We start from the raw sequence: 12,871 nt of genomic DNA on the forward strand, positions 1-12,871 counted from the left end.
TTTGCTCTAATTCACCCTTCTGCTCCTCACTACTGATTTTCGCTTCTATCTCTGCCCTTGTTTCCCATTGAAATGCACATGAGTGATGTTTTAACTGATATTTTGAACTCCTCTTATATAGGTGCTTACCTTCCAAGGCGTGCAACCCAATCAACTCTATGATGGCTGGCCAGTATTGGTGTATTTTTTTTCTTTTTTAATTCTTCCTTTTTCCCCTGAGATGGGATTTGCACGCTTAGGTGGAAAAGATCTCCAAAGGTTGGCGGGTTTCCATGTTTTAGGTGGAAATACATGATGTAGGACTGGTAGGCTTACAATTTTTAGCAGTATAACACGGGGACGCGTCCCCCCACCAAAATCACACTGCACCCGAGATGGGGGGACGTCATCTCGGGCGGTGCCACTCAGAGTGCCACCTCTGCCGAAGACAACAAGACGTCTTCGTGTCCCCTATGGGTGCGGGGGTACGAGGTGGCAACAAGATGGGGGGCTTTAATAAAAAAAAAAAAAAGGCATTATTTTAATTTTTTTTGGTTCTATTTTTGTTATAATGGGATGTGGGGCCCATTCCTTCCTCCTCCTTTGTTCAAAAGCCTCCTATTCGTTTTTATTCACATTTGCATTTCTATATCTGAGACTGATATATATTATAAATTTAAAATTATATAAATTGACACTCTTTCATTTGCTAATGTTCAATGTTCATTCTTTGTCATTTGATCATGAATCATGATGTTCCAGTTCAAAACTTCAATGCAATGTTCAATGTTTAAGTTTTTTACATCTTTATATCTTATATTGTATAATTGTAGTTTATCTTTTCATAACTAGCATTTTAATTACCATATGTATAGTTTATACACCCTTGCTCCCCTTGCCACCCCCCCACGCCTCCCCTGCTATCCCCCCATCATCCCCAAATAAAGGCCCCTTTGTCCCCTCGCCTCGGAAACTTGTACCCTTGTCCCGCCCTCCCCTTGTCTCGTAGGGCGGTGTAACTATGATTTTTAGGTGGAAATGCTCCTCAAAGGAGGGTGCCTTTTATAGTTTTAGGTGGAAATGTCAAGCAAGGTAGGCATAATCCCCAATTTTAGGTGGAAATACTTAGAATGCTGAGCGCAATTTTATCTGGATGGAAATACAAAGAGACCATGCATCAACAAATCACCAAACTTTGATTACAACTTTATTATCTCAGTAGCTTGTAGCAACAATAGTTAAATTCCATCCCTTACAAATGAGGTGAGCCCTTTATATAGGTATCAGATTACAATGGGTGGCTGGGATTGAAACAAGATAAATGACACAAATTTTGCCATCTCATCCTTTATTAGGGTTAGGGAAAGGAGAGAATCTATAATTAATGAGTGGGTTCACGTGGACAAATAGATATACACGTGTCCAGTAATGTGGGGTAGCAAATGCGCACTATGCATTAAATGGTGTCTTTTGTCTTCCCAAAATAGCATGTCATCTATTCCTATTCCTCAACGTAGAGAATCTTTCTTGACCAAATTTTCCTTGCCGAAGTCTTTCATACTGTAATTGGATCTCAGGAACTTGAATGCTTTTCTTGAATGTCTAGAGTTAAAATTCTTATTCTATCTTTCTTGAATGGGGAGGAAGTTCAAGTTGCTGCCTCTTCCTTTATTTATACTTGAACATTGAATGCCTTGAACTTGAGTTCTTCCTCTTCTCTTTGGAATATCTCTCAGATTTTTCTCTCTGCAAATGGACCTTTTCCTTCTTAAAAGCTAAAGCTTTTCTCCAGATACTCTCTCTCTCATCAAAATTCTCGTGCCTTCTCTCTCTAAAAAGTCGCTTTCTTTTCAAAAAACTCTCCTAAAAATTCTCATACCTTCTTTCTCTCTCCAAAAATTCCAATCTAGGTGCATAGTCGAAGAGGGTGGAATTTCTTTTCACAGATACACGTTTCTGTTTGCTTACCTTCGGTTTGCACCCAAGGCATATTTGAGCACTTCTCTGCAGAGGATTTCTAGCACTTAGACAAAATTGGGCTTTGCTACCTTGGATTTGGGCCCAAGGCACATTTGAGCACTGGAAGAGGTTTTCAGCACTTGAACAAATTTCAGCAATCTAGGAGAATGTTAGAGCTCAGGGAAATTTCTAGCAATGCAGGAAGTTTTTATCACTTCTACAAATTTCAATTCTGCAGGGAGTTTTTTGGTACTGCAGAAGATTTTCAACACTCAGACAAATTTCAGCACCGCAGGAAGTTTTCAGCACTTAGACAAATTTCAAATTTTGTCTTGTCTACCTTGGATTTGCACCGAAGGTGCATTTGAGTACTGCACGACAGGATGATTTATACTGGAGGATTTCCAACATGTAGACTTTTTTTTTCTGTCTACCTTGGATTTGCACCCAAGGTGCATTTGAGCATTGCACTTTAGGAAGATTTCCTACACTTGGACACATTTCTGCTTGTCTGCCTTGGATTTACACCCAAGGTGCATTTGAGCATTACATTGCAGGAGGATTTCCAGCACTTGGACAATTTTTTGCTTTTTCTACCTTGGATCTGCACTCTGAGCACTGTACTACAGAAGGACCACTAAAAGAGGATTCCCAACACTTTGATAAATTTATGCAGACTTTTCTTCTTTCTTTGGGCTTTGTGGATTTTGTTTGTTATCTATGCATCTTCATCTAAAGTGAATTTTTTGCCCATTTCTTATGCTTTCCCAACTAGACTCATTTGCATTGCTTTCCCAACTCAACTTGCTTGCATTGCTTTCCCACTTGGCTTACTTGCATTGCCATTCGACGTTGAAGCTCACCTAGCAATTGAACATGTCCCCCTATATAGGTTATTTGAATGTGCTCAAACCTTGGTTAAAATGAGCAGTATTTCACAACAATTCCATTTTTGTGCTTTTTCACTTAGCTGCTTTTTTGTGCTTTGATGCTTTTCAGACTACTTTTAGGGTGCTTTTTGGTTTTCTTTTTATGGGAGTGCTTTTCTAGAGGCTACTTTTTTAGGAATGCTTGTTCTGAGACCACCTTTCGTCAAGAATGCTTTTTCAAGTGTGTATTTTTGAAAGGCTGCCTTTTTTATGAATGCTTTTTTGGAGGATGTCTTATTAGGAATGTTTTTTTTGGTCTGCTTTTTCGGGGCTTTTTTGGAGGTTGCCTATTTTAGGAATGCTTTTTGATCACATTTTTGCGTACCTAATTTCACCCTCTTCAACTAGTGTGCATTAGTTGCTTGAAATGATTTGCTAAAAAAGACTTATTATTAGTAGCTAGTTGTTCACATGTGAAATTAGGGCAATTTTGGGACTTACTAAACATAGACATCCCTAGAAAGCAATAAATTCTTACAAAATAGGAAACTCTATAAAACATAAAATGTCAGTCGCTTATTTTTGGAAGGGGTTTCAACTCAATTCTCATTTGAACTCACAATTCTCGCTTTCTTATTTGGAACATGGGGAACTTTAGGAGACCGATTTCGGAACTACTAAGAACTAGTGTAACACGGGGATGCATCCCCCCCACACCCCCCAAAAAAAAAAAAAAAAAAAAAAATCCCAATGTCTCTGTGACGAGGATAGGGGATGCTGTTCTGACAACTCTGGCAGCACCACTAGTTTGCTGCCATTTTGGCGGAGATGGGGGGACATCTCAATTTCCTCTGTGGAGATGGTAGGACGTCTCAAAGTCCCCTAAGGGGATAGGAGATGAGAACAAGTCCCCTGACCCCACTTGGGGACGGTTGGACGTCCCCTATCCAACCCCCAAAAATGATGAGATACCTACACTTTTGATATCTATGACTATTATTATTTAACATTTATATAATAGAAGTTAGTACTCTTCCATTTTCTCATTCAAGTATTTAAAATTTTAATATTTATTGTTTAGTGTTATACTTTTTCATATGCAATGCAATATTTAAGTATTCAAATCATTATGTTATACATATTTTCATAACTAGCGTTTTAAGGACCACATGTATAACATATTGTACACCCCCTTCCCCCCCCACTGTTGCCAAATTTAGGCATCTCCGTCTCCCCTTCTAGTTATCCGGTTGGTCAAGGCAATGTAATTAAGGTAAGAACGAAACCCAAAAAGAGGCAAGTGAACAAAATAAAAAACAGATGTTTCCCATTTGCAATGGGGTGATGTGTGAAAAGGTCGTAACAAGTTCTACTTCAGTCTATATCTTGGAAGATAAATTCCACATAGGTTGCTACCTGATTTGCCAAATCTTAAGGTTTATTGTTGTGCTTTATGACCTTCCATTGCAGGGCTTTTTTTGCTCATCTAGTGACAAGTAGGTATTAGTTTTTTGCAATGTGCCAAATTGTGATGTTTAATAAGGATTCAATTATGTATTTTGTGAGTCAGATCAGTCGACACATATCTCATGAGCAATGGTTTACACAAAATCATTGTGTAAGAGCTTGAATGGTGTCTAGCAGTCATTGTGTCTATTTGATGCTCTCATAGATGAAGCATTAGGACTTCCTTGGAGGACACTTGTCCTAGCACTGCTTTGACTCAAGTGCACTTTACCATGGAGTTCCTCCCAAGCTCAAGCTAACTTAGCTTTCTATCCCATTTGCAAAACCTTTATCTAGTGTTGCACCTTGTAAACTATAACTCATCCTTTTCGAAATAGGAGGTAATTTTGTGTTTGTGTGCCAAGCTGTGATGTTATATTAGGACTCATTCATGCAGTTTTTGAGTTAAACTGATTGATTCATTTTTACTGAGTGGTTTTGGGATGATGACCTTTTGTTGAATCCCAGTGTTTTGCACTTGTGATTGTTCATGCTTATGGGAGCTGGTTTCATGTGAGCTGCTACAACAATTGTTTTTGACAATGTCCGCTTGGCTGGCTACCCATTTGCAAAATCTTTAGCAAGTGTTGTGCCTTATGAGCCATTCATTAGAGAGCCCCTTTAGCTCATCCACTGAGAATTAGGTTGTATTTTTCAGCAGCGTCCCAATTTATGCTTATTTGTCAGGGTTCAACTACTTAGTATCTGATGCACTCATTGACCCATATTTTGTCCAAATATCATAATTGGACCATGAATTATCCAAGTGTCTTTCATAACCATGAATTGTCCAAATATCACTTATTGGACCTAGGTGATGCTCATTCCTAACCAAATACTCACAAACTTGATACCCAAAAAACATAAATACAATTGACATTAGAGCAATTATACGGTATCCATTTTTAACTTCATTACCAAAAAGTTTTAACAATGACATTATTTTCACTACATGAGGAAACTTTATTTTAGTTTTCTTGAAAATTTCAATTTGCACGTGTTTCAGTTTAGCTGATTCATTCTTTGGCAAGTGTTGCTGTGACCCATAACTTTTAGATCCTAATCCAGGCCCACTTTTTGTTAAGTCTGGGTCATTTCATGTAGTTTTTGATTCATAAAAGTGGAAGCAGTAGCATTCTCAATGTTCTCTTGTGGACTTTCTGTGAGCAAATGTATTATTGGAATGTCTATTTGTGTTTGTTCTGCTGTATGGAGACATTCTGAGCAACTTTGTAGCTTATGATTATCATTTTTTCAAAGTATTTTTGTACTCAGCTATGCTTGTATTGTAGCGGGTACTTGTGATTAAATTTGAATTCTTTTTTGAGGCTGACCATTTTCTAGCTGTAGTTTCAAGTTGTTTAAGCTTTTTTGGAATTTTCTTGTACCAGAGTATAGTACCGATGTGCTACCAAGACTTTTCAAGATCAAGTATGATAGTGGACTGCTGGATGAGCACTTATGTCTTGACACAGCTGAAGAGTATGTCATAATGTCTTTCAGTAACAATATAGTTGTCATTTAGAACTGTGTAATTAGTTCTATCCTATCTCTTGTAATTAGTAGGCAAGTTTAGTGTTTAGTTTTTTTTTGTTTTTGTGAAGCAGTTGTTTTAAATCATGACTTGACTTAGCTGCATAATGGACTTCGTAATTTGTGATGATAACAGGAGCTACATGGTTTCCCCAGGGAAACAGGTACTGGTGTTTCCACGCGCAGTTCATGAATCTGTATTTCCAGAGCTACGGGTACGAACCTGTTGATTATATTTGATACTCTTTTAGTTTCAGGCCTTTTCCTTGTATGTGTTGTCGCTGCAAGATTGTTACTATCTATTTTCTTCTGATTAGTGTCTTGGGTTAAGTAAAGCTGAAAGAGTTCAACTACAGAAAACTAGGTGTGAAATCTGTTTGGGAAGCTTCAGCCACTTTGGATGTATTTGTTTTCACTTGTCATTATGAGCCCTTTTTTAGATCCTACATTAGAGGTGGATTGATTACCGAGTCTGAATAGACAGAGTAAACTGTCTTCTGAGGCTCTAGTTAAAGGTTTGGTAGATTTTCTAGGTGGTAAGTAATAGCTAGTTGATGTGTTATACTGATAACGAATGAATGAGGATTTGGTTTTGATTTTATGGACATTCTTGTCATTTTCTAGGTGGCAAGTGATAGCTAGTTGATGTGTTATACTGATAAACAATGAATGAGGATTTGGTTTTGATTCTATGGACATTCTTGTCATTTCTTTTTTCTCTCTCAACAGGGTTTACTTGAAATGCACAAAAGAAAAAGGAAATGATATTGTATATGAAAATCAAAACCAAGACTGTTTCACCTATGGAATCCTGGAAGTCTAATATATGAGATTGGAATTAGAGCTGTTTATTTCTTGAATTTTGTTTTTTCCATATTTTGCATGCAAGCATTTAACATGGGGTACTCAAACGAAGAATAAGATGCAAGCTGTCATTATTTAGAAGAAAGATATTAACATTATATTTTGTGTCTACTTGTTATAGACAGTTACAATATACATGTAATTTTCATTCTGACGACTAATACATGACTTTCATGAACCCTGCATTCTCATTTACTACGTCCATTTAATTGCTTCCATCATTGATATATTTTCTTGGTTTTCTCTTAATGTCAGAGAATGTTACTTGTCCCAACAGCCTTTAGCACCTAGATTTGTAAACCTTACAAACTTGAAGTGAACCGTATGGGAGGTTTAACTTGAAATTTGAGTGTATCAAATAACAGATAACTTGGTTGAGCACCTGGACTTGTATTTGGGATGCCTTAGCTTTGAGGCCTAGCCTGTCCAATTTGATTGGGCTTTAAATACAAATGCTGTCTGCTCAGGTATGCAATCCTGTAGCAATATGGAGAACATAATCTTCTTAGTGTGCAAAGGAAAAAATATTTTCTATTGTATTTGTATGTTAGTCTGAAAAGTAGAGAGTAGGATATTCATTTTGAGGGCAATGGTTTAAAGATAGACATCAATTTCCTTTTCATTGATCTGTCATGTGAAGACATCATTAGCAGGAGAAATTAGTTCAACACAAACATCAAAGCCAACAAGATTAGCAGGATCGCCATAGACATAATGCCATTATCATTTTGTTTAATTGTACCCTGTGTCATGTCTTTAAAAATGGTACTTCAATTATCAAGTTAACATTTTAGATTTGTCATCTGGATGTTGTTGGGAAGATGATCACAATGAAAAGGACTATCCAAAATTTTGTGCTACAAATTACAAAGTAGAAACATAAACCTGGTCCAAGTTGAAGAAACATTAGCAATCACCAGGAAGGAGACAAACACAGCACTAGAGATTAACTGGGTGAAGAAATGAGGCTAATAGCACTTCATCAGCCAAGGTCTGCTTGACTTTGACTAGTGGTAACTCATGGATCATAGGGAAGAATGTTTTGTAGACATTGTCGCTTGTTAGAATGACTGCCATTATGCAAAGTATTCAAAAATTGCATAGTTGCACAAGATTCTAGGACATGGGAATGACAGTTCGGGGAAACAAGATTCCGGGACAGGGGGACAGAGGAGCCTTAATTTGGGGACGGCGATGGGGTACCGGGGGGTTGTATATACTATACATATGGTACTTAAAATGCTAGTTATGAGAAGATATATTGCAATTTAAGATAAAGATGTAAAATAGCAAATAATTGAACATTGCATTGAATTTGAACATCGAACATTGAGCATAAACAGTCAAATCAGAAAATAGTTAACACCGGGACATTGCCCCATCCTTGGCGGAGGTGGTGGAATCTGGTGGCACTGCTGAGGATGGGGGAACAGAGTTCACAAGTTCCCGGTGTGTCCTTGTCCCTGTGCTTGGGCAAAAAGGGGGGATGCGTCCACATGTTACTACGAAAAATTGCATGAGGTATTAGGTGACATTATTCTACTCCCTGAACCTAAATGATTACCCTTGATGATCTAGAGTGATAAGCATTTCCTCCGCACGCGATTTTTGAGTTTGGCAAGTTGGATTGAGACATTGTGTGATCACCTCAATTCATGCTGTGGGGAGCTTATGAGTATGACACTTCACCCTTGTCATTATTTGGAACAAACAATGTGATAATCAACATGTAGGCATTTACAATGGACTTTGTTGTAATGTTCTATGCAGATTGATCTGTGTCAGCATTTGTAGTTAGAGTTACAAGTTATAGGTGGCATATCACTGTTTTCACTCTTGGTGCATTAGCAACATAGAATGTAGTAAGCAGCACATTCGGCATTATTATATATTTCATGGTAACATGCTTCACAGATCAGTTGACACCTTGAGTGGGCAAGCATGACTAGGAATTGTAAAAAGTGATGATAATTTGATAGATCAGTTAGAAAGTGATAGGCTTGAGAATTAGAAACACTTGAAAGAAGTCAAGTTTTTGGGGGTCCCCCGTCTTTTGCCTATCAGTGCAGGTATTTTAAAAGCTCCTTGGAGGAAATCTGATTTCACCATTGAGATCGGAGTAGTTGAGAAAGTCTGAATTGCCTTTTGCTTCATCTAAAATGTACTGTACTCCAGAGTTGAAATTGGTGAAGGTTTGAAGTGGAGATTTCAGAGCCAGATCTAAAATGTCTGTTCTTTTGGGCCATTTTCAGGTCAAATGGACTGTGCCATTTTTGGAAGGCCCCAAAACATTGAAATTGATTAGCAATTCGTTGATTTTTGATTGTCAAATATGAGGCAAAATTTTTCCTGTAGACAAGATGTGTGGTCCACCTCCACAAGGCATGTCAGAATTTTTGCGAAAGAAATATTTTTCCAAAAAAATGTGAATTCAATTTTTCTGTATTATATATTTAATTTTTTTATAAAAAATTTACTTCGTAACACCGCTTTTACATATTTCAAAAGTTGTATTTTTAAAAAACATAAAGAGATAAAAGCAAAAATACATTGTGTAGGCATCCTATGGAAGCTTGTACAGACTTGGTACTATCTCTATTATGATAGCTGCAATTTTTTTAATAAGAGTGCACGCCTATTTTTAAGCTGCCGTTTTTAACACAGCACCAACTATCCTCCAGACAGAATCCACCAACAGTCAAACCTTTTTTTCTAAAGATCTCCAAAAATACAGTGATTTTTTTCAACTTTTTTGCTGTTTTCGATTACAAAACATGCAGATTATGAAGAACAAATGCTGAAAATATCAATAAAATTGTTTGTGTTTTCAATTTTTTGAACTCTGGTCAAAGGTGCATTTTGTCTGGAGGATAGCCGTGCCCTTTTAACATAGTGTATCGATCCCCCCTTAATATTTTTAAAAAGTTATGAAAAATTTAAAATATTCTCTACATGCTTCTGCTCTGCTACTTATGGCCGTTATATATATTTTTTAAATATAAAAATTTAGACATCTGCTATTCCTGCCCACCTCAGCCTCTTTTTAACATAGGACTTTGACCCCCTCTCAATCTTTCTAAAAGGTTATGAAAATTTAAAATATTCTCCACATGTGTCCGCGTTGCCACTTGGCCCTTGTGGCCTTAAAATATATATATATTTTTAATATAAAAACTTAGACATCTGCTGTTGCTGCCCACCTCAGCCTCTGTTCTTGTATATGGCATCTCCATTTAGCAGTTTTTCCAACATTGGCTATCGGCCAAATTTAGTTGATAGTTTCAAATTTGGTGGATATCGTGTTGCTACTTGGCCCTTGTGGCCTTAATATATATATATTTTAAATATAAAAACTAGACATCTGCTGTTGCTGACCACCTCAGCCTCTGTTCTTGTATATGGCATCTCCATTTAGCAGCAATTTTTGGCAGTTTTTCCAACAATGGTTATCGGCCAAATTTAGTTGGTAGTTTCAAATTTATCGGATATCCTAGATTTAGTGGCAGTTGGTCGAATTTGGTGGAGCTGATATTTCAAAATTTTGGATCCCTCTCAATTGCAGTTTTGCATTTTGCCCCTAATCTTCAGACAGGCATATCTGAGTTATATGGAGGTATTTTCCAGTGCATTTTTTTTGATTTGTGGTAAAATTTTGTTTCCTTTTATGAGTTCGATCGGTTTTTGCTCAGGTGATCTCATTTTTCCATAAACTCATTTCCCATCAAGGACAATCACCATTTTTGAAGTTTAAAGGGATGTAACTTTCACATGTGACCTTAGATCGAGGTGATTCTTGTTTTAAAAATTGATATTTTTCGGAGCAATATACATAGTGGCATTGTTTTGAGGTCCTCATTTTGAGATTCTTACGTGCATTCAGCATTTGAGTCCATTTTGGGCATTGTAAAAACTCTGGAAACCAATTCCAGCTTTGTAAACTCACTGATTTATAAAGTGCCAAATCATTTTTTTGATGAGTGTGGGGATTCTTGATTGAGTGAAAAGGGGGTTGCTTTTGGTGTGTGTTTTTTGATCTGTTTTCTCGTGCCTTTGTTTTCCTAGATAATTGGATCATTATAGGGTTACTTTCTTGACACCATCTAATTATGCAACTTGACATCGACGTGCATGGAACCAATGCAACTTGGGTCTACTCCATATGTTGAAGAAAAAGTAGCTGAACCTACAGATGATGAGGAAAAGATAAAATGGATGTTTGAACAAACAAAATCTCCTGGACATCTTTGTAGTTTTGCTTCTCTCAATTTTATGCTTCAAATTGAAGAATGTACAAGTTTGCATGAAGCTTGAGATAAATTGAAAACATTCTGCAGTACAGAAAATTAATTTAAAGGCTATTAGATTGATATTGACTTGACAAGTCTTGATCCAAAGAAGTTTTCTAGTGATGCTTTATTTTAGTCATTTTGATCTTGGGTGGCTTCACAACTAAATCTAAGACCAGCATTGCTTATTTTAACCTAGAAGGGTATTCTGTTTTTCTGAACATGGAAGCGTTATGATGCTCAAATAGATTGGCACACCCATATTTTATAAATTGTACATTGGCACAAAAAAATAGTTATGGAGTAGATCAGCTAATTCATTTTACAAATAATTTTTAATCAAAGTTGGAAATAAATATAGATAAGGTATCTTCTACCTATCAAATGTGAAGCATTTGATATAATTTGTCAAATTCAATCATTGCAAATTTGTTTGCATTGTATGGTGAGTGTAATGCATTATTACTAATTCAGGAGCATGAGGACAAATAACTTCCTCTATTGCAAGAGCTCATATTTTAAGATGGAGGGCTTGTGAGTAAAGAGCCCTGCAATTGTTGTGAAGGATCATATCAGTCTTGCTTGGGAGATGGATGATCATTTCCAAAATGGAAAATAACTATGTGACTATGTGGACCAACGGCAGTTATGTGAGGGCATGGAACCAATTGAAAGGAGACTTAGGAATAAGGCGAGCTGTGTGTAACTTATTAGTTTATAACCACATGAAATGAGAATAAAGACATTTCTTTGATGAAGTATGATGCAGTTGGTATTTGATGAAGTCAAAATGGGATTTGATGCTACAAGATAAAGAATTATGTTGCAAAGGCTTAGGTTGTCACACTTATTTTTAGATGCAGTTGGTAGAGAACTAGTAAAGCCCCAAGGGGAGAGGTCTTGCCAGTGTATTTATTCTTCCTTTGGGAGTTGTTTGAGGCGTAGGAGTTTTTGTCAGATTCAAGAAATTTGACCGACTCCAGCAATGTGGTTGTATTACTATATAGTGGCGATAACAATAGAAATGACAATATGGATAAAAGCCACAATAATAGTGCTCAACAAATAGTATTATAAAGTTCTCTATAACAGATGGATATTAGATTCGTCACACCTTAAACACAAGAGAAGTGATGGACACAGCATTTTGATTGATCGCCTAAATATTGAATTCAAAAGCTTCTGTTCTTTATCAGGACTACTATCTGAGGGTTAATGGTCTACTAATTTAATTGTGAACTTAGATTCAAAAGCTTTATAGAATTGAGGTTATTAATGGGGTTTTGTTAGGATGAGTAAACTTGGAAAAACCTAGGAGAGTAGTGTAGATGCATCATTGACCCAGGGAGTGGATATGGTAGTACTAGGATCATGGGGGTGGAGTCTAGGACACTACTGTGCTTGGCACTGGCAACAGATTATATATATATCATAAAGTTGCAGACATTTTCCTTGTGCTTTTGTTGTGTCTAGCTTCATTACTGCTTGTAGCAGCTTCAATTCAATTAGTTTCCGTTTGCTACCATTTTGTCCAAAGCCTCCAGCTATTGAGATGCTATTTGAAAAGTTCTTTGACCTTATTTACCTCAAAGCAATGGGAAAGAACAAAATCCATTTAAGAATAATTGTGCCAAATTTTTTCTTATTTTGAAATATAATCATTTCTTTTAAATTGCAAGGGATGAGAATTTTCTAAACTGTCTTGAACATCTTGCGTTATTTATTCTTTTAAATTGCAAGGGATGAGAATTTTCTAAACTGTCTTGAACATCTTGCGTTATTTATTCTGAGAGTGAATTAATTCTGTTTTGAGCCATGCACAGTTCTTTTGCATGTCAATACCATGTTCTTAGTCACATTGAAGATATGTACATA

General features: G+C 36.7%; 1 protein-coding gene across 1 annotated transcript in view; it reads left to right on the forward strand.

Moving 5' to 3' along the window:
• The window catches only part of LOC149547616 (uncharacterized), a 54,408-nt gene that overhangs the window by 28,531 nt on the left and 13,006 nt on the right, over positions 1-12,871 (forward strand). The window contains exons 5-6 of the mRNA XM_089791721.1: positions 5,705-5,795; positions 5,983-6,061. Coding sequence (XP_089647847.1) covers positions 5,705-5,795; positions 5,983-6,061 — 170 coding nt within the window. The remainder of the gene's footprint in view (positions 1-5,704; positions 5,796-5,982; positions 6,062-12,871) is intronic.

Source organism: Cupressus sempervirens, chromosome 7 (genome assembly GCF_028749045.1).
Source record: "Cupressus sempervirens isolate cs-2001-9-10 chromosome 7, ASM2874904v1, whole genome shotgun sequence".
NCBI lineage: Eukaryota > Viridiplantae > Streptophyta > Pinopsida > Cupressales > Cupressaceae > Cupressus > Cupressus sempervirens.